Source organism: Acinonyx jubatus, chromosome A3 (assembly GCF_027475565.1).
Source record: "Acinonyx jubatus isolate Ajub_Pintada_27869175 chromosome A3, VMU_Ajub_asm_v1.0, whole genome shotgun sequence".
NCBI lineage: Eukaryota > Metazoa > Chordata > Mammalia > Carnivora > Felidae > Acinonyx > Acinonyx jubatus.
The window spans coordinates 43,441,649-43,468,003 of NC_069388.1; the positions used below are offsets into that span (position 1 = coordinate 43,441,649).

At 45.5% G+C, this 26,355-nt stretch overlaps 1 protein-coding gene across 2 annotated transcripts in view; it reads left to right on the top strand.

The window, feature by feature from the left end:
* SLC24A3 (solute carrier family 24 member 3) overlaps positions 1-26,355 on the top strand; it is a 481,010-nt gene that overhangs the window by 57,015 nt on the left and 397,640 nt on the right. For both annotated transcript variants that reach the window (XM_027069494.2, XM_053200292.1), the window contains exon 2: positions 5,793-5,921. In XM_027069494.2, the coding sequence (XP_026925295.1) occupies positions 5,793-5,921 (129 nt within the window). The remainder of the gene's footprint in view (positions 1-5,792; positions 5,922-26,355) is intronic.

Genomic DNA, 26,355 nt, shown 5'->3' on the forward strand with positions numbered 1-26,355 from the left:
CAGCTAGAGAGGAGACATTTAAGCAGAATGTGTGGCCTCCCCGCAGCAGCGAGGTCTCTGGATCTGCCCTTCTCTGTCTTTTCTGGAAGCTTTGAGGCAATGGAGAAGACCCAGTGTACAGCTCATTCAGCCTCTGGCTTCTTCCTCTCCTGGTGGTTTTGGAGAGCTCGCAACCTCTCCACAGTGTGTGTTCCTTTCCAAGGACCAAGAACAGTGCAGAGACACGCTCTCTTTCAGCTGGAAAATCCATGTGAAAATCCACATGCAGAAAGTCAGAGCCTCCCTTGCTGCCTCTTTACTCACAGAGGGTGAGAAGCACCAGGCTCACTCTCGAGAGACTCTAGGGGTGGAGGGTGCTGCTGGGGGTGGGCAGATGCACCCCTGTTCACCAAGTCTGCAGAAGGCGGTCTGCTGGCTGCGGGCTTATGCAAACCTGACCTCCGACCCCGAGGTGAAGACCCAGGGTGCAGAGAGTGGAGACAGCTGTGTAAACTTCAGGGTGGGGTATTTATAGCCTTGGTGAGGAGCGCTGAGCCAGCCTAGAGAGCCAGAGTCAGTCCCTGTGGTCATCGGCTCCGTCTCTTGTTCTCTTAAGTGAGTTTTCTGTATATTATTTCTTCATTGTTGCATTAAGCATTCTGAGACTCTGTTTCCCCATCTGCAAATGAGGGGCTATTGCCCTGATCCTCTGGGTGTTTCAGAGTGGTGGCTCCCTCCATCCCAGTTTCAAGAAGAAATGCAGTATTCCAGTTCGGGGGGAGGGGAGACTTAACATGGCCTCTCAAAGTGAATGTGCTGACCCCTGGAGGCCAAGTCCCCTGGGCTCCTGGAGCTCTGGGAAAGGTGGAATGCTCATACCTGGGCTTTGGAGTTAGATCTGGGCTTCATTCCTGCTTGGCCACTTAGCCCCATCAGCAACAGCAGTAAGACAGCGGAAATGCCCTGTGAGAGCATGGAGTGGCTTGGTGCATAGGCACAGGGCATGCAGGATGGTCCTGATGCTGTTGCAGCAGACATGCCCATCTGCTGCTTGTCCCTGTGTCTCAGAAAGCAGACAGCCACACCCCTCTGAGGGGCCTGGGGCTGGTATTTGGGAAGGGTGGAAACCCTGTGGGACAAGGGGACACACAAGAGAAAGTGTGTTAATCTTAGAGGGAAGGCCGGGATCTGGGGCACCCAAGGAAACCCATTCTTGGTGTCAGAAAACCTTGGGTTCTCCCAGCCCCAGTCCCAGGAAGAAGAAGGGGTGGGGGAAGACAGAGAAAGACAGAGGGGGGTTGGTGAGAGCAGGAGAGGGTGAGCACACAGCTCTGTAATGGAAACTTGGCACCCAGCCTCCACTTCTTTCCTTCCTTAGTGCATGTGGCTTGAGCCTCGGATTGAGAACTTCTTCCCCTTTCAGCAGGCACCCCACGCTATCTCCATGGCCCCCTCCTGTCCCCCCTTCTCAGAGCCTGCAGTCATACATGCTGCCTCTGCTGGTGACATATGACATGTGAGCCATCTGCCTCCCTCCTCACACGACCCCCGCCCTCCACCCCCTGACTAATTAGGCCAACATGCAACTTCCAGGCCCTGGCAGATGAGGAGCCAAGAATGCGGTGGACAGGCGCCAAGTGTTTTTGTTGACATTGCTCAAGTGTAGCTTTGTGGAGCAGCCTCTGCCCTAGCAGCGAAGTCTAAGGAAGCCGGAGATGAGTGAAGGGAGAGCAGTGAGAAACCAACTGTGGGTGCTGCTCCCAATGCCCTGTGCCCTCCCCGTGGCCCACCCTCTGTCCCTCCTCCTAAATCCGAGAATATAGCCCTCCATGTCATGACCGATGGGACCGGCTTAGTCTGTAAGAAAAACACACTGGGCAGAGCATCATGTGTTCACTAGGGTTTTTGGAACTATTTTCAGTTTGTGATCGTTTCATGCTGTGTGTGCCCCATTGCTGTTCCTAATTGTTTCTGAGGAAACAACCTTCCTGGAAGGCAGTTTAGTGAGACTATTTTCACCCCTAACCTCTTATAAGGTGCAGGCTGCATTGTTGATCTACCTTGCCGTAGCTGAATACCAGATGGATTTCATCCTCTCCAGGGATCTACCAAGAATGTGGCCATTGGGTCACTAGGCCTGGGTTCAGATCCCCATTCGACTCCTCCTTGCTTGTGACCCTGGGAGAGTCTTTCAACCTTTTTGTGCTTTGGCTTCCTTATTTGCAAATCAAGCTAATAGTTAAAAATAAGACTTGTTAAGTAAGATGAAACATGGATGGAATAGAAAGTTCTTTGTGCATAATAGACCCTCAATAAGTGGAAGCCATAATAACAATTAAATTGTAGTTGATGTGGCTGGCTATGGATTGGTTCTGATTTTAGGAAAATCTCTTCTACCCTGACATATTTACTCCCAAGGCAAGTCGACCCCAGCACCAACTGCCCTTTCCTACCTCACCAGGATTTCATGAGGACAAATGGAATGGGGTATAATATTGTCACACTTGGTTCTCCATGGGGAGTGAGTGAATGCAGTGCTTACTTTCGTCTCTCTGATTTTCTCAGACTCTGGTGTCTGCATTGGTCGATCAGTGGTTAGTGGTCAAATATATTTTTGTTGAGATAAAAATTTGTAGGTTTTGGAATCCAGAGGTGCTGCCTTAATAGTCTCTAATGCCTGAAGATATTGAATCATTATGTAAAAAAAAATCCTCTAATTTTCTGCTACAATAGCTGGCTTTATTTTTATATCTCTTAATTGGTATCAGCTTTTCTTTCAGAATTACAGAACCATGGAAACTTGGCCTAAGAAATAACTTTGGAAGTCATTGGAAGGGACACTTGCTTCTTTGCAAATCTTTGGAGTTTTCCTAAACATTAGGATTGTAGTACCACAAAATACTTTTCTTTGACCCAGATTATGAAACAGCAGAATGGCCAATCTGTTGGTCCCTAGCACCACTCTATCTTTGGATCTCACGCAGACTGGAAGATGCCATTGTTGCCCTGCCCATATCTCTTTGTTCTTACCTCTTCAGTGCACACTGGCACTGCTTAACTTTCAGCATCTCCCTCTCATTGTCTAAGGTCTTCTTCTGGACACTAGAGCCCACCTTGGACACCCATGTGGCAGGTTAGAAGTGCCAGGGAATTCATGTCCCCTGGAAATAGCCTTCAACCAATGGCAGATCAGGAATGGGTGGATACATACCTAAACTTCCTCACCCCTTGAGTGTCTTAGATACCTGTCTGCCCTGACCCCCAGAGCTTTCCAGGGGAGCCAAGCTTTAGTTTACTCATTTTGGCAATTGGCTTGAAGCGTACCCTTTGTTGGCTGGCTCCTCTTACTTGTCCCATGTCCCTGTTCCCCCCAGGTGCTTCCTGGGATCATCTCCATCCCCCAGAGAAAACACGAGCGTTCAAATCCTTGTCTTGGGCTGCTTGCGTGGAAACCCAGCCTGAGACAAATGGGATGTCTTTCTCCACACTTTTAGATCATTTGTGACAATATGGTGCTATATTCACATTTCATGTTGATTGTTGGATTTTCAGACCACTGACCTTATTGTTTCTTTATGAGTTTTTGAAAATATTTTTCTCTGCATCTCACCATTCTTAATCCTAAGAATTAACTGTTGAGATTAACCAGAGTACACAAATGTCTTGCTTTCACCTTGAATTATCTTTGGTATTGCTCTCTCAGTTTTGACTAAACTAATATATGTGGCCTCCATGTACGCTTTTGCATTTCAGAATCTAAACTTATTGTTTATTCTAGTTTGGCTCCACATTGTACATTTTTTATGTGAATATGCCTAGTGGCTGTTCTGACTAACATGCATAAGTCATAATGAGATATCTTGATAATTTTAGATTTGAGAGCAGATTCCATTTGAGGAAGATCTCAGTGCATGAGCTGTTGGTATTATGTGTGTCCTGTGGCTTAGGTGAGATGCCTACAAGCATTGCGATTTCCAGAAACTTCCATGAGTCTTACTTTATCCATATTCAAAGTGCTAATGGTTATTTCAACACATATACCGAGCATCTCCTCAGAACCAGGAGTGATTGGGTGTTAGAGAGGCAACAATGGACAAAGTGGACAATATCCCTGCTCCCTCTTTCTTTCCTAAGTGGTGTTGTGAGGTTCAAATTCAGTAATGAAGGTGAAATCATTTGGGAAACTAAAATCACCATGGAAATAGAGGAATGGGTATGATGACCTAGCTCTTCATTGATCATTTCAGAACACCATATTGATGTGGCTGGGTGGGATGTACCCTGTGGCCTTTCATGAACACCACTTGACTCATGATCCTTATCTTGTACTTAGATCCATTTTCTGACCACAGCAACTCTGGACACTTAAGAGGTGGCCATTGCCTCATGCCACATCTTTCTTTAGTGCTAAGCCACCAGAAAGACCATCTTTGCTTGCTGTTCCCACCTTCCAGTGGCTCTCTGATGTCCAGCTCTGTTGTGTCTTTGCCTTTGTCTTGCTTGAATTGTCCATAGTGGTCAAGGCCATTGGCCACTCTTGAAATTCCCTTTCTGCTGACCTTGCTTTATACCATTCCTCTTCCTCTTTCCTTTCATGATTCATTGCTGAATTCTTTTACTTTCCTTGCACTCTGAAGCAATGTTGAGTTCTTCACAACTTCTTCTCTTCTCTCCTCTCCTCTCCTCTCCTCTCCTCTCCTCTCCTCTCCTCTCCTCTCCTCTCCTCTCCTCTTCCCTCCCCCTTCCAGAAGGCCCCAGACATCATGTCTCATACTCTTCCCTGTTTGCTTATGACTCTCTAGATGCTCTCTGTTGCTTAGCTCTTTCCCCTGAAGTATCCCCACCCACATGCATACAGGCAGCTTACCTCCCTTTCCATGTTCCACAGACACTTCAAACTCAACAAGTCTTTAACAAAACGTGCTCCATTCTCCCCTCTGATGTGCCCTTCATCATCCATCCTTTCTCCTGGCATGTTGGTCCCTACAGTAATGTCAGCTGGAGGCCTCAGCACTATTAGCCTGCTCATCCCATCACGCATTCAGTGGTTCACTGTTTTCACATCTGTGCTTTCATCTGTGTATTCACTGGCCTAGATCCTGGGGACATCGACATGGCGCCCTATCTTGGACAACCCTCCAGAAGCAGATCCTGGGCAAGTGTTCAGTTGCAGTAGCTTTATTTGAGAAGTGGCTCAAGGAAATACTGGTACGGGAGTAGATGCTGGTGGGATAGAGACAGTCATGCTGACTTAAGAATTGAATTGTACCCATCTCTTTTCAAATCTGTGTTCAGTGAGGTCATGTTGGTCGTGTTGAAATTGGCCATGATGAGAATATTTACACTACGGAAATTGGCCAATGGCTATAAAACAGGACCTTTCTTTCCCTGGAGAGTTGGTTGTTAAACATTATCAGCATGTTACTGGGAATGAGGAATTAAGGCAAGGAAGGACAGCAGTTAATAAATTGTGCTTTATCAGCAGAGTTACACTGTAGACAACTGAAGCATATTCCCAGTGGAGAAAGAATACATACCTAATAGTCATCCCATTGGAGCGGTGAGGTAGTTAGTTATACACTCCCTACTGGTTAGTGGCTGAGGGCTGCCTCTCTTGGGCCCAGCAAGATCCAGTCTCTAGAGGAAGCCCGCAGGCAGTTAGAGGCAGCATGGATGAAGTACAATAAGGGCCAGGATGGGGTGTATAGGCTCATCAGTGAGCAAATGATGGCTGATCAAGACACTGGACATGCAGCATTGGTAAAGGCTAAAACCCGACTGTTAATGATGTGTGGTAACCTTTTTCTCTCCAGACCTCGACTTCATGGACCTCCTAGGGGAAGACAGACAATGGACGGTGGGGAGGAAGTTAATGCAGGTGAACGATACTCTGACTTCAGAAGATGCAGGACTCCGGAGCAGCAAGAACTGCACTGAACCAGGTAATAGTAACAGCTTTGCTGTGGGCAGTGGCTGCCATTTTTTCTGGTTGTGTCTGAGGAAGGGCTGGATGCCATGCTTTTTTCCCTTTGAGTTCGAATCCAGACGTTCTTAGGGACATTTAGAGCAGGCATCTAAGAAACTGAAAGGTGAGATCCCGGGACCATTCAGCTGTGATTCTACCTCTGTATTCTTTTTCTAGGGCATGGGCGACAAGGTAAGTCAACATCAGTGATGCTGATATCAAAGGTGGACGCTGGTGCTCTCAAGTGGGAAACTAAGTCTGGAACAGGATGAGTGAGGATGTTCTGTGGTCATCATTGCTTTGATCCCTGGAATTCTCTTTGGCTGGTTTTTAAGCAAGAGCCTTCTTTGTGTCACAATAAAGACACTGGGATTGAACCAGATCCCTACCTATGTTGTTGGTCTTTTTGGAAGAAGTGAATATTCATTTCTAAGCTATTATATTTGATACCTGTTGTGTTTTTCCTCAGAAAGATATGGAACATTCTATTTCCAGTGTTACTGAATGTAAAAGGAAAACAAACACAACGTGAGTGAGGGGGACTTGGAATTGTCAGAACTCAGCTCACCGAATCTCAGGAAATGGCAAGCACCCCCTAGGTGGTTGAGGTCCTTGCTAGTTCCGACCAGGGGTCAGCAAACTTGTCTGACAAATGGCCAGACAGTAAATATTTCAGTCTTTGTAGGCCATATACCGTGTCTAAAGTTTTTGCTTTTTAAAATACCCTTTTATTACCCTTCACACATTTAAAAACCATTCTTAGCTCGCAGACTGTACAAAACAGGCATGGGGATGTATTAGGCCTGCAGCTCTACTTTGCCAATCCTGACTTGGACTTCTCAACTCTCTGGGACCTCTTTTCTTTGCTTGATGGGGACATGGGCCCCATGTGTGCCCCCTCTGAGGGTTCAGTAGCTCAACCAAATGTTGATCCCACATCCAAAAACCAGTCTTATTTTTAGTGTCATGCTGGAAAGATATAAACAGTCTTCAGTGCAGCCCAAAGAACCTTAGACCTTTGAGAACAGAAGGTGTTCTGTGAAGTTGTGTGCCTGCTCTTTTTTGGGAAGGTGGGTAGGGGTGTCCTTCACCACCATACTGAGAATTTTAACAGTCACTTTCCAAGCAGAGCAGGAAGGAATTAAAAATAGATTACCAGCCACCCCCTCTCCCCCCCAAAAAAAAACCCACAATAGCCCTCAGCACTACATAATCTATGTTCCTCAAGCTGGAAAATTCAAGGGTCACCATGGCTATTATTAAATGCTCTGAAGGAACACTCTTGAAGGTTAGTGAAGCACATAGTTGCTATGTGAGCTAGAAGTGAAAATGGATGTGACGGGTTCGAGTGCCACACACAGCAGACAGAGCCTTTGTAGAGCCGTTTGTAGAGAGATGTGCCAAGAACCCTGGTTACTGATCTGGCATTGTAGCCAAGCGTTTTTCAACATCTTTCTGGAGCTAAGAGGCTGATGGTGATTGGGATGTCAGAAGACAGGAAATACAGCATTATGGAGGCCAGTCGTCACCTTTGGTATGGGAAAGAATGGAGTCACATAATACAGTGACTGGCTCCAGGTTGGGTTCAGCCACCATGCTCTGGGCCAGTGGTGATGGAGGGCTTCTGTTCCCTGTTGAGGGATGTGTGTTGAGGGAGGTGGTGTTGTCTCTGTGAGTGGCAGAGAGTATGCTCACTGTGTCAAGAAGTGTCTTTCTCAGAGTGGCATGTGTAGAAGAATAAACACATTTAAAAGGCATTGCAAGAGAGGAAATGACTCAGTTCCAGGTAGAAAACACATCCAGGTTTTTAAAAAGAGCACAAGCCCAGCACCTGCTGGTGTTGGCAAGGAGGGCATAGGGGGAAAGAGAAGGAAGGGCTTCTAGAGGGCAGCAGGAGGACTGACCAAGAGCTCATAATGCTGCTTAGAGGCAGTCCAGAAAGAATAAAGACCCAAAAGGAATATTCTCGACTTCTTCATTTGTGTGCTATGGGAACTGGGCTTGATTTCCAGAGCCCTTGACTCCGAGCCAAATTCTACAGGGAAAGTGGTCATTCCTGAAACAAGGAGGGATCTTTTTAAGTCCTGATACATCAAGGGCCTGCCTGGAGCCTCTGTTCTTCACCAAGCCTGCTGTGACCATTCTGTTTGCTGAATATTTCTGCTACAAAATGTCTCTAACTGTGCTGTCCAATATGGACACTCAGTGGTGACTTAAATTCAAATTAAATACATTAAAAATTCAGATTCTCAGCTGCACTAGCTACACGTCAGATACCCAATAGCTGAGTGTGGCTTGTGGCTACCGTATTGGAGAGCACAGATCATAACATATTTCCATCACCACAGAAAGTTCTATTGGACAGGCAGATCTAGAACTTCCATTTGTTTTTGAACATCTCCTCATCTTCCAGGCTTAATTGGAAGCACCTCAAGGAGATAAAGTGGACATGTAGATTTGAGAGCTCCATCTCTTCCTGGGTTTTGGAGTCCTACTCAACCTGCATTTGAATCCCAGCTTAGAAGCTCTGGGCTTTGGGAGAAATAGGCTTTCTAAGCATCTGTCTGCTTCTCTGAGAAACTGAGATAATCATTCTGACCTTTCATGACTGCTGTGAGAATTGGTAATGAAGTAATAAGAACAGCTCAGTGCCCTGTGTGTGGTGGTAGTTCTGTAGTGGGAGCTCACTCGTGTATTTCTCACTCTCTGCTGGGGCAACCATCCCTCCATTACAAGTGGGTCATGGAACTACCTTCTCCAGCCACTCCTCATAGGAATGGGCACATACGGTCCATCTGGTTCTGTCAACAGGCCGTTGCCTCAGGTGGCCCAAGTCTGAGCAGTCAGCCAGTGGGGCTGAGATGTCCTAGCACCATCTTCTAATACAGACAAGCTTGAAAGATCCTGCCACGGTAATGAGCACAGCGCCTCTGAGGAATGCTCTGTTTCTACAAGAACGTGGCCAAACCATGACCACGGACACACATGCCCCCTGGTAGCCTTGGTGCTCTTTCCAGAATGCTGTTGGAGGTCTGCTTCTCAGTCTTGATGGAACAGGTATTTCATGCAAAAATGTTGAGAGCTAAAGCACTCATAAGATCCTGGTTTGGAAAATTTAGTAGTTTTCATCTTCTCTGTCTCTAACTCACTATGGGAGGGGAGGACTGAGCTAGAGTGAGCCAAGGCCCAGTTGCCCTGGTTTCCTTAAGAGGTCAAAGTAGCCCTGTATGCAGAGAATAGTGCATGTACTGGTTGAATGCTTAGTGTCTGCTCTCAAGAGTCTTAAAAATTTTTTTTAATGTTTATTTATTTTTTTGAGAGAGAGAACACGAGCAGGGGAGGGACAGAGAGAGAGGGAAACACAGAATCCAAAGCAGGCTCTGAGCTGTCAGCACAGAGCCCGACGTGGGGCTCGGACTCAAAAACTATGAGATCATGACCTGAGTCAAAGTCAGCCGCTTAACCTGCTGAGCCACCCAGGCACCCTGCTCTCAAAAGCCTTAAATGTAGGGCTAGGAAGTGAGCCCTGTGTTTCTGGACCAGCTTTCCTTCCTCTTTGTTATGATGTCAGCAGAGCGAGAATGTACTTCCAAAGATGATGCACTGGGGTTCCCTCTGTGCTCAGAGGGGCACTTATTTACTCAGGGACCTGAGTATTTGGGGTGCCAGCATTTGCCATGGCCAAGTGAGTAATGGTGCCAGGGTCACAGGCAGGTGTTAATTTGGCTCTTGTCATAAAGTACATCTAGCAGAATTTGTGATGTCACTGGGCTTCTCAGGCTGTGTTCTTGGAACCCTTGGCCTCAGGGGCCATTAGAGTAAGTAGGTTCAGAGTTTGGAGATGACCTTATATTCTCTGTTCAGGATATGGGGCTGGTTTGCTTTCTCAGATGTCAGTTTCCTTATCTATGAAATAGATCTGCAACTAGTTTATCCTTTCTATCCCTTCCATTGTACAGATCCAATAGTTGCATGAAATTTCAAGACGAGAGATTCATGAAAACTTCCACCCCAAGCTGCCCTGCTCCACTGCCCTGAATAACTTCTTTGCATTTGCAGAATTGCTTGTCATACCTCCTCCTTTGACCCTCATTCCCCTTTCTTCTTCTCCTCTACCCCTCTCCTGCCCTCTCTCCCTGTCCCTCTCCTTCTTCCTTCCTCTGGAAACCCTGTACCCAGAACACTGCCCAGGGAAAGACCAGGATGCAGGGTGCCCATTACAGTGTCAGCACTCTCTTTGGTTGGTTTGACAGCACAGAGATGGCACAGTCTTCATATGACAGCTGCCACTTTAAAGATACATTTTTTTGCAATATTTTGGAATTTATTTTTTTATTTTATTTTATTAAAAAAAATTTTTGTTAACGTTTATTTATTTTTGAGACAGAGAGAGACAGAGCATGAATTGGGGAGGGTCAGAGAGAGGGAGACACAGAATCCGAAACAGGCTCCAGGCTCTGAGCTGGCAGCACAGAGCCCGACACGGGGCTCGAACTCCCGGACCACGAGATCATGACCTGAGCCGAAGTCGGCCGCTTAACCGACTGAGCCACCCAGGCGCCCCTGGAATTTATTTTTAAATGGCATTATCTCCATCCCCCCCCCCCCCCACCCGCTACTCCAAGACATGATTTTGGTGGAAATTGGTAATTTTGTTTTTACCTTCAGAACTGCATGAAAACGACTAAGCTCTGGCTCCAATTTTTCTGCAATTATTCCAGTCCTCTGTGAATTTTTAAGGTTGTTTTCTTAAACACTGACACTGCCGATGTCATCTAGAGCCTGGAAACATATTGTTTTTTGGCAAATAACACTTGAAACTGTTTACTCAGATGACCTATTAAGTGAAATTTAACTTTGAATAAATTTTATCCATGGAAAATTAAGTTAGCTAAATGTAATATTGAGAGTGGTGGACAACTGTGGCAGAAATGAACTCTTTGTCATCTTTATTTGTTCACTTTGCAGATTTTTATTTATACACTTTGCAGTCTGTCTCCAGAAGAATCTGTCATCTTTTGGTTTTTAGTTCTTTGATGTTTTAAGGAAATAAGCTTTTCTTGAGTGCCTCCTTCAAATAAACTTTGGAAGAAAGAAGCTATTTAAAATGATATCCTTTGGCATGGGCTTCGTTCTGAGATCACCGGATGTTCTTTTGATAAAGGGCTCATCTCCCTCTCTCTGCCTGGCTTAATTGGGTCTAAGGTCCCTGAAGATGGGAAAGACACCCCAGGCCTGTGTTGTAGGTACCTATGGGGCATGCCAGGAGGGTTTACTGAATCAGGGGTCTACTGAAATGGCCAGAAACTACATGATCTGAGAGCCAAATGTGAATTGTAATAGAGGAGGGAAGTCAGAGGTCCATAAAAGAGAAGCAATATGGGATAAATACAAGGGGTGAGTATGGCCCCAGATTGGCAGGCAACACAGACTAGTTCAGGCTGCAGGTCACAGACAGAGTTAAGTGTTGGGGTCCTACTGTTTCCTTTAAAATTTTTTTTAATGTTTATTTTTGAGAGAGAGACAGTGTGAGCAGGGGAGGGAAACAGGCTTGAAGCTCTGAGCTGTCAGCACAGAGCCTGACATGGGGCTTGAACTCCTGAGTCGTGAGATCATGACCTGAGCCAAAGTTGAATGCTTACCTGACTGAGCCACCCAGGTGCCCCAGGGTCCTACTGTTTTTTGACTTTAAACCATAACATCAAAGCCAGTTGGTCTAAGCAGGTGGTTGGGGGGATGGGTGAAGTAGGGGATGGGGATTAAGGAGGGCACTTGTCATGATGGGCCCCAGGTGTTGTATAGAAGTGTTGAATCACTATATTGTACACCTGAAACTAGTATTACACACTATATGTTCACTAACTGGAATTTAAATAAAAACTTAAAAAAAAAAAAAGGCCAGTTGGTCTGAAACCACAGGACACAGGGTTGGGCATGACTAATCTACGAAGCGTGAAAAGGCCACATCTCTTATCTCTTACATGAAGAAAAAAATATCCAGAGTGGGTGAGTGGGTGAATGCACTTGTCAGAAGCAGAGGAGAGCCCCTCCCCCAACTGTCATACATAGATACTGCAAACATACTGGTGATCAGGTGGAAAGCCTGACATTTGCATGATTTAGAGTAGCACTGTCCTGTGGAATTAGAATGCAAGCTACAGATGGAGGTTTAAATTTTCTAGTGGCTACATTAAAAAGGTAAACAGAAACAGGTGAAATTTACTTTAATAATATGTTTTATTTAACCAAATACATCCACAGTACTAAAAATGGCAAACTTCAGTTGTCCCAGTGTTTTATCCCTGGGATTGAACCCAGGAAAGAGCTAAGGGTTTTTTTTTTAAAGTCTTAAAATCTATGCTTTATTATACTCGCTTACTGAACTTTCACCAGCTTACCTATGCATTTGTAATTTTCATAGTGGTTCAAAAAATAGCTGTTGACATTCTTAAGTGCCACAAGTTAGACACTTATTGTGATCTGCTCTTTAATTTGTGTCAGATTCTTTACTGGATTGGTTAGACAGGGTAATAGTAGCTGCTGTAACAAGAAGTCTAGCTTTGGGAGTTTAACACAAAAGGAGTTTCTTTCTTTCTTGTGGAAGGTTCTGGTCTTTGGGGGCCCTGTTTCAAGAGGTGGTCCATGGACTCTGAAGCCTTCCATTTCGAAGCTTTCTCATCCTCACACTTGGTTTCCAAGGTGGTTGTGCTTCTTTGCTTTAAGAGGCAAAAGCATGGAGGTTTGTGCATAGCTGAGTGTGAGATCCTCACTCCTGCTCACATTCCATTGGTCAAGGCTCAGTCACAGGACAACTTCTCACTTCAAGGGAGGCTGGGATTTGTATACTAGCAGAATGCCCTTGAATAAGAGACAGCAGACCTGGTGAACAGCTAGCTAGTCTCTGCTACATTATTCCCCCCCCCCACCCCGAACTTGTTTCTTTTTATCTGTTTACAAGAGCAGTATTCTCCCTCTACAGCAAAATCCTAACCCAGACTGACATCTTCTGAGGTGAATTTAGCTCTTGGTTTAACCTTCATGATTCTCACTTGCTCAAGGTGACATAATTCAACTCTCTCTTCACCTTGGGAGGGTCACAATTCAGGTAGGAATGGTCCCAGTTGTGCCTAATTGCAAATTGCATTTCTTCTTTGTAAATACAAGAACCCTAGGAAAAATGATGAACATTTAATACATGAATCATTGGCAATAATGTAAGAGTTTAAGTTCCAGAGTAAACCCTAAATCTCAAATCCATCACTTTCAGCCTGTGAGATGCCAGGTGAGTTTCTTAAATTCTTTGAACCTCATTTCCACCATTTGCAAAATGCAAGACACCCACTTTACAGAGTTGTAATCATGCAGTGAAGTGAGCTATGTGAACAGCTGGAACCTCAGTCAGTACATGTTCATTAAATTGTGGCCACATTGTCTTTGTTACCAGAAATACAATGGAAGGCAGAGTGATGGCAGTCATTTATAAGGACTTTGCCACTCTGAGGCACATTAGGACATGGTGGGATCATGAAGACTGTTTTAAGGATGGATAGCTTATTGAGTATAGTTTGGCCACAGTGCAACATTCTTAGAGCTGTGCGAAGGAGACATGTCCAGAGATTAACTAGGAGACTTCTGACTAATGCCATGTTCTGGCCTCATAGGCCACTGTATAGACACATAGGATAAGATAAGGAGTACAGGATTTTCTACTTCACACTAATGAAGGGCTTAGAAGTCTCCAGCTCTGGGAGGAAAGGGCCAGACGCTATTCATTTCTTCTAGCTACATGATCCCTTTAGGACTTATTTCTTGAGACATTCTTAACAGCCTTGTTCTTTAAAAGCAGCCTGGGCAGACTAATCCAGTCAGTGGTACCTAGAATCTTCCCAAAACACAGGTGAAGGATGATAAGCTCTGCTCTTAGATGCTTTTGTGGGCCTGCCTATTTGCACAGGACTTTAGACCTTCAAAGCAGTTTTACATTCACTAGCTTATTGGAACATGTTTGGATCTTGGAACAAAAAATATTTGAAAGTGAGGAATGACTGTATTGTTTGTAGATAAATTAGACTGAGAGCAAGGCAAGTTGAGTTAAAGAATTGAGAATTCATAGTCATAAATGTGGAAAGAAGCTTAGGGATTCTTGATTCCAAACGTTTTTCCTCAAGCCAGGGCTCAGCAAACCATGGCCCTTGGCCAAATCTGGTCTGTTGACTGTTTTTGTAAATAAAGTTTTATTAGAACACAGACATACACATCCATCTATGTGTTGTCTGTGGCTGCCTTTGCTATATGAAGGCAGAGCTGAGTAGTTGCAACACAGACCATAGGTCCTGCAAAGCCTAAAGTATTTACTCTGTGGTACTTCATAGGAATGTTTGCTGCTACACCCTGCTCTAGGCCCTGGGACTGGCACCTGATGTGGCCTGGAGGGGAGGTTAAGACAAGAAAAAATCCCCCCTCTCCCTGACCCTTCCCCCAGATGGTGCCTGTGCCATATTAAAACTAGTGTCATGTTAAATATTTTTAATATTTAACATGACACCCCTGGGCTGCAGGGGTCTGTGAGTTTTACTTTACTGCTTTCTCTCCCACACATAGATACACAGTCAAGAACCTTTAATGTCTGTCCGTATTGTAGGGATCTGTTTAAAGTAGAAGAGGTAATGTTCACTCCCATAAAAATGCTTGAAAACCACTGGCGTGGACTAATGCAATCTTCCTTACACCTGGAATTGCTTCCCTTTTGGGTCAGAGGATGAAGTATCCATGAGGGGCTGGTTGCTGGGGAGTGTGGTATCCCCAGGGCTTACCTTGCAGGTACCGCCAGAGCAGTGAGAAGTGAGCTCACCTGTGTGTAGAGGCCACGGGCATTGGAATGGGGTGGCCAGAAACACCTACCTGCCTTGGGGTCAGCTCAAGGGTTAGTCACCTCCTGGCTCCGGTGTACCCCTTGGCTGCACCCATGTGGCCTCTTGATAGTGACAGTGGCATCCACTTCTTCCTTGAGGCCAGGGAGCAAATGTGGCCCTGGTCCCATCTCCAGCTCTATGGGAGTTCATTCTTGCCTGCTACCTATTCCTTGGTGGTGCTGCAGCACACCCCAGGTGATCTGTGGACTTTTCTTGAATTACACATTCCAAAATGATCTTGTGCCACAGATAGCCTCATTGTACAGTTGAAGCCAGGACTGAGGTCTAGGGGCATGAAAGGGGGTACGAAGGGTGGCATGTCCAGCATCCACCTCTGGTTGGTAGTAGAGTAAGGACTAGTCCTTGCACGTCTCGACTTTTCCTGCCTCTGGCCACAGGGCTGGGCCATGTCCCCTCACCTTGTTTGTGTGTGGAGTCTGCCTGAAATCACACCTGCAAATCGAGGTCAGCAGGAGGACACTACCCTGTTCTCATACAGGTGCTCTCAGATAACTTAATGGTTCTCAAAGCGAAGCAGACGGGCAGTAGCCCTGGGAGCTTGTCAGAAATGCTTGTTCCCGGGCCCCACCTGAGGTCTGCTGTGCCAGAGCCTCTGGGAAGTGGGCCCTGCCATCTGGGTCTTCACAAGTACTCCTGGGGCTTGTTAGGTGCACTTGAGTGCGAGGAGCCCTGGCTTAGTTCCCTGGAGTCCCCTGGGGAGATTTTCAATCCAGGCCCCACTCCACACCAAGACGACTCAAGTCTCTGGCTGGAAACCAGGCTTCAATGGCTTGAGAGCTCCCCAGTGATGCCAGGGTGCAGTCAGGGCTGAGACCGTGGCCTGAGGCCACCTGCCTCCATGCACCAGCCAGCTCTGGAAAGCTGGTCCAGAGGAAGAGAACTGGCATTCCTTGTGAGCCACACAGACTCCATCATGGGGGGACAGTCCTTGGGTTTTGTTTCTAAGACTTCTTCCCCTGAGAAACACCAGGATGGAGTTTCACCTAACTGTATTTTAAAATGTGTGTCTATCAGGGTCGGGGGGGAGTGTTCCTGCCTTGCTTTTCAGGGGATTTCCTCTTGTGTTTTAGACCTTGGGTGGTTGCTGAGCACTTGTCTCTCCCATCATGATCTCAGTGGGCACTCTGATCCTGACCTCACTGGGACATGCTCAGGCCTGGGGTAGACTCTGGGAGCTTTAGGGTAGGATGAGGCCCAGTCAGGGCGTCTCTCCTCAGAGGCTCATGGCAGCTCCTCTGGGACTCAGACTTTTAAAAACAGGCTATGTGGAGTAATCAGGCAGTGTGGCTGAGGGCTATGGGGAGGGCATATCTGAGTTAGTGCACTGAGTGTGCCTTCCACAGACTGCATACTTGGGCATCAGGCAGCCAGCCTATTGCTTCCTCCTACGTGGGGGCTCCCCATGGCCTGTGGGCTGATGGCCACCCCCAGTCTGAATTTACTGGGTTAGGCCCTATCTATGCCCATGACAAAGTTCACATTCCACCTTGGAGAGTAAGGTTAAATAAGTACATGTCTGGATTTTCATATTGGCGCTTCTGAGGTTCCTGATATAGTTTAAGCCATTAGTTTGGCTGAAATTTCTATAATAGAACAATAAAATCCCTAAATTAAAGATTAGCAGCTTTTTTTAGAAGCAGACTCAGAACAAAATAGACATGAACCCAGCCCAGTGGCTTGTCCATCCCTGCCAAGGCCTTTCTGCACAAAGCCCAGCCTGGCTCCCTAGCCCTGAGCCTGCATGGAGCCTCAGAATTCACCCAGTGTCCATGCTATTGGGATTAGGGGTGCTTGGCTGAGAAAGGGAAGAAACAGGATGCAGAGTACTGGGGACAGGCCACTCTAGAAGGAGCATAGGACTGGGGTCTGTGTAGTCAGGCTGGACTCACTTAAGCGTCTATTACCTCAGTCACTAAATAGGCACTCAGAGTTCCCACCCTGCCTTGGACTATTGAGAGAAAAAAGAGATAAGGGGTAGCCATGTTTTATAAAGTACTTCTGGGCAGAGGTAGGGATGTGGACCAGGGTTCCACAGACCTGGAGAGGAGTCCTGTTTTGATACCTATGGGCTGTAGGATCATGGACCAGTCATTTAAACTCTCAAAGCCTTGGTTTCTTCCCCTGAGAAGTGGGATAATTCATGGTACAAATCTAAAGGGTTGCCATGAAGAATCAATGGAATAAAGATTCTAGAGTAGCACACTGCAGTTGTTCAATGTGTGAATGGATGCCCATATTTTGAGCACCCACTGTGTGCTAAGGGGTTTCATAAGCAGGGCCTCAATTAGTTATGCACAGGAGATTGTGGTTATTGATTAGGGTGTTGATTAGGGTATGGAGATTTCTATAGGAGGAAAGTAAACAGATCTGACATACTAATATTACACAGGTACACCTGATTTTACTGCACTTTGGTTTATCTTACTTCACAGATACTGCATTTTCTTTTTACAAATTGGAAGTTTATGGCAATCCTAGGATGGGCAAATCTATAGGCACCATTTTCCCAATGACATTCACTCACTTTGTGTCTGTCAGTCACATTTTGGTAATTCTCACACTATTTCAAACTTTTGGAATTCTTATTATACTTATTGTGGTGATGGGTGATTACAGCTCACTGAAAGCTCAGATGATGGTTAGCATTTTAAGTATTTTTAATTAAGTTTCACACATTTTTTTTGGCATAATGCTATTGCACACTTAATAGACTGCAACAGAGTGTAAACATAGCTTTTGTATGCACTGGGAAACCAAAACATGCATGCGACTCACTTTACTGAGACATTTGCTTTATCCCAGTGGTCTGGAATTGAACCCACAACATCTCTGAAACATGCCTGTAATATGTAGGTGGAAAGTAAAAATATTCTTTAAAAACATTTTTTTTTAACATTTATCCGTGTGTGTGTGTGTGTGTGTGTGTGTGTGTGTGTGTGAGAGAGAGAGAGAGAGAGAGAGAGAGAGAGAGAGAACAAGTGGGGGAGGGGCAGAGAGAAATGGAGACACAGAATTCAAAGCAGGATTCAGGCTCTGAGCTGTCAGCACCAAACTGGATTGTGGGGCTCAAACTCATGAGCTGTGAAATCATGACCTGAGCTGAAGTTGGACGTTCAACCAACTGAGCCACCCAGGTGCCCCAAAAGTAAAAATGTGCTTAATTGTCAAACCTTACATGTTGGCACATGAACAGCCTGTCAGCATCAACCTCAGCCCCCCCAGTGGGTCTTTCTTGGGAAATGGGAATTACACTTACCTGAATTCTTGTTGAAATGTCCTGGGAAAATCCATAGAAAAATCACCGGTAATGGGAATTTTGGTCTTAGTAGATGGAGTGTGCGAGGTTGGCTGTCCAGAATGGATATCGACGGATAAAAGAAGAGGCAGTGAAGGGCAGTGAGAAGGTGGGAAAGAAGCTGGGATTGTTCTGTGCTCGATTTTGCCCATGTTCACCCTGCACGTCTGCCCTTTGGACGTAACTTTGTCAGGTCATTTGAAAAGAGGTGACCTGTGTTCCATGGACAATGATCCTTCCTATTCCAGAAACAGTTCCTCCCCTGCCTGTGCCATTTTAACCACAAGTACTAGACCAATTTATTAAGTTAAATTATAGTTTAATGCTGAATTTAAAGGAAGGAAAATCAACACAGCTGTACCCATCCTCTGTCCAGTGTTTTTATCCATTGATGCTAGTTTCATGCAGAACATTGGCCCCTTTGCAGGAATCATTTGTGTTTGTGGCTCACAAAAAGGTGTTCCCTTGCCTGGGGCCCAGGATGAATGGCGCTTGCTGGTTGCTGAGGGTACACAGACTCTCAGTAGTAAATCTACTCATTGTAAATCTAGAATTATTGTCTTTTCAATGCCACAATTTCATGTGCTGTTTATTTATGAATTTGTATCCCCTCTCCCCCATCCAGGCTCAAGAACTCTACTTTCAGGTACTTTTGTTTTCACTCCAGCATTTTATTATAAAAATTTGCAAACATACAGAAAAATTGAAGGGATTTTACAGTGAACTTAGACTCAGGACCTAGGTTCTGTAATTCACATTTGACTCTACTGGCTTTCTCACAGATTTGTTCATCTAGCCAGCCCTGTATCCATCCATCAATCTGCCCTGTTTCAAATGTTTTTTTATTTATTTTGAGAGAGAGGGAAAGCATGTGTGGGTGCGTGCAAGTGAGGGGCAGAGAGAGAGAGAGGGGAAGAGAGAATCCCAAGCAGGATCCTCACCTTCGGCACAAAGCCGACATGGGGCTTGAACCCGACAGCCATGAGATTATGACCTGAGCTGAAATTAAGAGTCAGATGCTCAGCTGACTGGGCCACCCAGGCACCCCTCTCCTGTTTAATTTAGTGGATTTCAAAACAATTTGCAGAAATAAATACACTCCCTCTCCCATAGTTTAGCATGCATATCATTAATTAGAGTTTATTGTTTGTTTATCCTTCTTTTTGGGTAATGTTTATACACAATGAAGTGCATGCGTCTTAAGTGTCCCATCAGTGAGTTCTGACATATGCATACAGTAGTGCTCCCAATCTCTATCAACATCTAGGGCATACATCATCCCAGGAAGTTCCTTCATGCCCCTTCTCTAGAAACCCCCAGCCCACCCCTCACATAACCACTGTTTTGATTTCTGTCACCATAGATTAGTTGATGCTTATTCTAGAACTTTATATCCAGGAATCATAAAATATGTACTCTTTGATGTAAGACTTCCTTGTTAAAGCACACTGTTTTTGAGATTCATTCATGTTTTTGTGTATAGATACATCCTTTACTATATGCAAGCACACACACATATACACATGTTGGTAAACATGTATATATGTAGATTATACATACACATGACAAACTTTCCATGTAAATCTTAATATGTTGGGTATATTTCTCTCTAGGAAATGCCTTACAGATTTTGGTCACTTCTTTTAGAAACTTATTTAGGGGCACCTGGGTGGCTCAGTCAAGTGAGCGTCCTGGACGACTCTTGATTTCAGCTCTGGTCCTGATCCCAGGGTTGTGGGATCAAGCTCTGTGTCGGGCTCCATGCTGAGCATGGAGACTGCTTAAGATTCTCTCTCTCCTGCCTTCTGCCTCTCTCCACTACTCATGCACACACACTCTCTATCAAAGAAAAAATTTAAAAAATAACAATTATGAAAAAAAAGAAATTGGATCCACTTTCAAAGAGACCTTTGTGATGTCTGGCAAATTGGTAAGAGCTTTGGTTGACCAGGGGTTAGTTATAGACAAGGGCCAGTCATCCCTAATGCCACCTCTCACTCCCCCCCCCCCCCCCCGCCAGAGCAGAACCATGGACTGGAGCCAGAAGTGCTCTGATTGTAGGAAGGGAAGGGGGAGGGGTTGGAAGGGGTGATCTCCCTCATCCTTAAGGCCTTGTAAGCTCTCTGGACATTCAGTTATTCAGTTACAAAAAGAAGTGGGAGAACCAGAGCTGTGAAGGTGGAGAAAACAGTCTGATTCATTGAGCAAACAGCCATGTGCATTCTGCTGTGGAAGCTGCTTCATGGAGGCCCATGTGGCATTCTTTCCTGCTGGAGCTGGGCATGCTCCTCATCACAAACAGCATCAGAGAGAAAAGGACATTCTCTCTCCAAGCATCTCACTGGGAACTAGATGCCTAGTTGGGGAAGAGGACTAGCTTTGCATTAAAGTGGGAACTGTGTGTGTGTGTGTGTGTGTGTGTGTGTGTGTGTGCGCGCGCGCCAGTGAGTCATGTCTTTGGAATGGAGGAGATCCTCATTTTCCCGAACAAGTTCTCTCCTAGCAGAACCTTTTGTTGGCACAGGTCTTCATTTGTTTGTGTTCCGTGTCTGCTTGTCTGCAGTTCCTGACACACAAGTTGATTTGGAGTAGGTAGTTGAGGTACACAAGCAACTTGTACAATGAAGAATACCCTTGGTGATCATTAATTTCATGTTGTAGCCATCAAGTACCTTGAGTCAGTTCTGGTTCTCTTAGAAGCACACGCTGAGACAAGGGTTTGGGTCCATGGAATTTATCTGGGAGGTGATCCCAGGAAACACCAGTAGGGAGTAGGGAAGAGAGAGAGGGAGGATGTCTGACATGTCAGCCAGTTACCATTGGGGACAACAGGGTATAGAAGATACCTTTGACCCCTCCCCCCCCAGGGGTGAGGGAGCTGGGTTATGTATACACCAGTTCCCAGCAGTCATCAGTTGAGGGCCACTCCCAGGGAATGCACTAGCATTCCCAGCCTGCCCCTCATTCAGACAGAGCGGCATCCATGACTAGAGACAGTACCTGGCTGAAGGGGTGCAGGTGCCGGCAGCTGAAAGTTGGGCCTCTGTGCACCCAAGTGCTAAGAAGAGGGAAGGTGAGTGGGGCGCCGGCTACGATTGCCAAACACTGACTGCTTCTTTCCAACTAAGTGGTTTCATGTTGTAAAACAAGTTAGAAAGCTCCTCCTGAATCAGGAAGGGCGCGTGATGGCACTTTGCACTTCCTCTGCGTGCACGGGTTTGTCTTGTTAGGCACTGGCACTCAGACTCACCCCATTGGTTTTCACTGTGTCATAATGTGTTTGTACAAGTGCCAACTGCTCGCCAAGCCCTGGTGCTGCAAGCAGCAGGCTTAGGCTGGATGAACCGAGAATGCTTTCCAGGCCAGGGTCCAAGGGCAGAAGGCTCTCACGAAAACCAGGAAACATGCCTTCCCTTCCTCATTCATCTTCGATTGCCTCCGTGCACGTGTTAGACTTCTGGGGACCCCAGGGAAGCTCAGAACATGTCAAAATCGAAAAAAGAGGAACACCAAGAAAATCCTGCCTGAGCTCCTTCTGCAAGAAAACAGAGCTTTTGCCCACCAGGCAGATCTTTTTATTTTGAAGTCAATTAAAGTAAAAGAGTTATTTCTACCAGTGTTGCTAGGGCCTGGGGCCTGGAACTTCTGTAAATCCACAGAAAAGACTCAGTTTATTTTTTCTTTCGTTTTTTCATTTATTAATTTTTTAAAATTTACAAGTTAGTTAACATATAGTGCGATGATGATTTCAGGAGTAGAATCCAGTGATTCATCTCCTATATATAACACCCAGTGCTCATCCCAACAAATGCCCTCCTTCATGCCCCTTGCCCAGTTAGCCCATCCCCCCCCCCTCAAATCCCTCCAGCAACCCTCAGTTTGTTCTCTATATTTAAGAGTCTTTTATGGTTTGTCCCCCTTCCTGCTTTTATATTATTTTTGGACAAGACTCAGTTGAAACCCTGAATAGAAATTGGGAAACGTGGTGTCACTACAAACATGTGGCCCATACTTTAGTCTCTAGCACGTGTATTGTTTTAGGGGAATACACTGGGTTTTCTGGCTCCAGACTCAAAAGAAAAGGTATTCATATCCTCAGGTAATTTTTTAATCCCTCAGGGGCTCTATCTTGTGTTAAATGGAGTTTATATGTCACACCAAATCATCTTTCAAAGTGACTCAACATCTTTAAAGTAGGGAACTATGTAGCCCTGGTATTTAGGTCCTACATGCTGTCATGTTTCCAGAACCTCCCACCCCCAAATGTGGGACTTACAAAGGCTTCCAGAAAAAAACACATCCAACTGAATGATATTCTTCAGCCCAAAGCCTGGCACATTGGGAGGTAATTCCCACCTGTAATTGGACGCTTTCAGATCCCTCGAAGGCTGTGGGATGTAGTTTTTAGCCCAGGAGGAAGGATTGCACCTTACAGTGTTTTAAAACATTACCACAAGTGTTTTGGTATTTCTCTGGGTAGGGGATAGGCTCTCATTCTCCTCTTCTAAGTCTGGCTGCCTTCATGACTCACTTTTAACAGATAGACTATGGCAGAAGTTGTGTGGCTTCCAGAACTGGGTCGTAAAAGGCAATACAGCTTCCACTCAGCTCTCTCCCTTGGGATAGTTGCTCTTGGAACCGGGCCACTGTGCTGAGAGGAAGCATGGGCCTCATGGAGACCCTTATAAGTGCTTCTGCTAACAGCCCCAGCCAGGGTCCTGTCTGATTGCTGATAGCCAGCATCAACACCCAGACATGTGAGTGAAGACACCCTCTGCATGAGTCCAGTCCCGGCCACCATCAGACTGCAACCAAATGGCATCCTGAGTGAGAACTGCCTAACTGAGCCCAGTCACCCCCAGAACCATATAGACAGAAACAATAAGTGATCGTTGCTGTTTGGGGCTGCCAGTTTGGGCTGGTTTGTTATGCAGCCATGGTGACTGGTACACTCATACACTCATGGCTGCATTGCCAAAGAGGTCCTGCGGTAGTAGAGGATCTCCAGTGTTCACTCACATCTTTCATCCAGTGTGGTGACTCACTTCTTGCTCCCCGGGAAATCAGTATCTGGGGAGAAGAGACAAGAGTGGGCATGCTTCTCGGATTCTCAGGAGTCTCCAGCTTGCTGCCAGCTTGGCGGCCTGGAGGCGGTATGAGGTTTCCAGCTGCTTCAACCTCAGCAGGTTGGGGATTGAGGGCCTGCTTTAGGTCTGGCTACAAGCAGCAGGGGCAGCAGCAGTGGGAAGCTCTGGGCTTCTGTGGCTCACTCGGCACACCTTACTTGCTTCATTGTCATGACCTCTTCCTAGGGAGGTAGCGGGTCAGGGGGGCGTGGCAGTGAGCACCCAGGGTTTCCTCCAGTGTTTTGGTCCCATGAGGGCTGGTCCCTGGGTGGCCAGTCAGGGCTCTTTCCTCTCACTTTTCCTCCGCACTTCGCCTCCTTTGGCCTGGGAATGGCTCCACCATTTCTTCTTCGGAGAAATGTGAAAATGCACATGAGAGAACTTTGAAAAATCTGCAAAGGTGTTACAGAACCAGAAGGTACTACTGCGGGATTTGCATATGATTACTGGGTCATGCAGGAGCAGCACACCTGTGTGGCTGTCTTATCTTCTCAGAACACCATAAGTGAGAGTCCTAAGCTCTGGACACTCAGAGACTCTAAAAAACCATGTGGCCCAGCACCTGGTATAATGCCCAGGTTCTCTTTATGGCATCTCCTGAAAGTGGTCTTTTTTTGTGTCCTTTGATATCCTCAGTGGTAGGGACCTTCTCCCCCACCTCCTTATAAGAGGCCTTTTATTCCCTGGGGCAACTGGAATTATTAAAATTGTCTTCCTTGGGCTGAACCAGTGATCTTCCTTTTAGTCATTCTGACTTCTTTTATTATTTTTTAAAGAATTTTTAAATGTTTATTTATTTATTTTGAGAGAGAGAGAGCAGGAGGAAGGGGCAGAGAGAATCCCAAGCAGGCTCCACACTGCCAGTGCAGAGCCTAATGTGGGGCTTGAACTCACAGACCATGAGATCATGACCCAAGCTGAAATTAAGAGTCAGATGCTTAACTGACTGAGCCACCCAAGCAGCCCTAGTCATTCTGACTTCTATAAAAGCAATCCAATTCCTTTTCCCCATGGCTTCCCTTTAAGGTCAAATATTAAGGTCTTCCTTGTTCAGACTTCCATATCTTCAGTTTTTTTTTAGCTTCCTTCTTCCCATCCCCTCTTCGTATGACATGGTTTGGAGACCTCCTCACCATCCTGGTTACCTTCTGGACCAACTCTTAAAACTGTCTTGTGTCACTGTGTTTGAACAACATGTGAAGAATTGGACCTTTTGCCATCCATGCTCAGCTATTAGATAACAGTATAATTATTTCAGAGGCAAACTCACCTAATGCAAACCCATTTTCAGATGTAAACCCATTAATTCCTCAGCTAGGATTTAAATCCATTGGTTCTTTCCAGAGACGAGGTCAAGTGTCTACTTGGAGTCAGGGCTGGGCTAAGTGTTCTGCCTGCAAGTTTTCTTAATTTGGACATGCTCGTGAGTCAGGTGTACCTTGAGCACCCAGGGATGGCTGCCGAGTTGGAGTTAAAACCCAACCACACCCAAGTGTTCCTTCCTAGCACCTCGCTCCCCTCTACATCGAATGTCAGGCATGAATGTCAAGTTGACACATGATTTCCACAAGTAATAGTCTTTGCCTGCAGGAGCTAAACCCTGTGTGGACAGGCACTGGGGCTGTTTTGCTCACTATTGTATCCCCAGGGTCTACATAATACCCAGAACATGGTAGTTGCATCTCAAATATTTGTTGATGTTAAATCTTTGTTGAACGAATGATTGATTGAATGAATGAATGAATGTTTTTTTCCCCAACAATTTACTTCAAAATAACAAAAGATTAGTAAAGAAAACTGTAAGGGAAAATATAACAGACTTCAGTGTATTTACTGTTTGAATTAATGAGTGTTGATATTTTTATTTGGTTCTACTCTTTTTCTTTTTGTAAGAATATAACATTGCAGATCAAGTCAACATTCTTTTTATATGCTTTCTTAGGTCTTCTACCTTCAGAAGTAATCATCATCCTTATTTTGGGCATGGTTGGCCTGTGGTTAGTGTTTCCACTTCATGTATTTGTGTGTGCAAACAATAACATTGTGTTTTCTTGTGATTTCAAATTCACATGAGTGTTATTTGGCTATAATGATATTCTGCAGTGTTTTTCCCTCTCCTGTATTTTTGAGATCTGTGTGTATGCATGTGCTGATCCATTCATTTTAACTACTGTCTTTTTTTCCATTGTTAAGGCTGTGTTGCCATTCCCTAGGAATACATATGTGGCTGGTTTTCAGTTCCTTGCTGTGGTTAATTAATATTCTCATCACCCTGAGTTTTCAGGCAAGGAAACTTAGAGCCAGCAGTTAAATGACCCATCCAGGCTGTCATATTTTAACAGGTAGTAGAACCAGAGAACGAGCCCATATCTTCTGACCTCGGGCAGTGTCTTTCTCAGTGCACCCACAGCTGTCTCCCTTTGGGAAAGGAGATCATAGGTTGAAGGAAATGTGGGAGGGCTCTCTCTCCTATGAGTTCCAGGAAAGGAAATGACCATTTTTAAAGACTAGCATGAGTGTTTGCAGCCAAAGGAGGTTACCACCCCTAGCCCCCGCCATGTTTAAAGGAAGAAAAAAGACCTGTGTGTGATTGGAGGGGCATCCCTGATCTTGGTTCTTGTCTCTATTGTCAGTCACCTGGACAAATAGGACAGGATATGTGTTAAAACAACCTCAGAGCTGGCCCGAATTTCACAAATGCATCAAGCGGGCCTGGGTGGCTTTATCTCCAGGTCAGAGGGTCCTGGGGTACAGGACCACTTCTGTGCTGGGGGTTGACTTCTTTTTTTTTTTTTTTCATTTCATGTGAATATAGTGTCACTGTAGAGCAGGTTTTAATACCAGTTAACCTAAAAAGAGACCAATATTTCTGTCTTCATTTCTCTTTAAAAATTAGGGCTTCGAAAACATGAATCAAGTTTTACAAATTTAGCAAAAGATGGTCAAGTTTCTCAGACAATAAAGACCTTCTTTTCCCTTCTCCAGAAATGGTATAATGGCCTTTAGGCCACCTGGCTCAGTGACTGGCTGTGGAGATCCTCTGAGGCAATTTGTGTA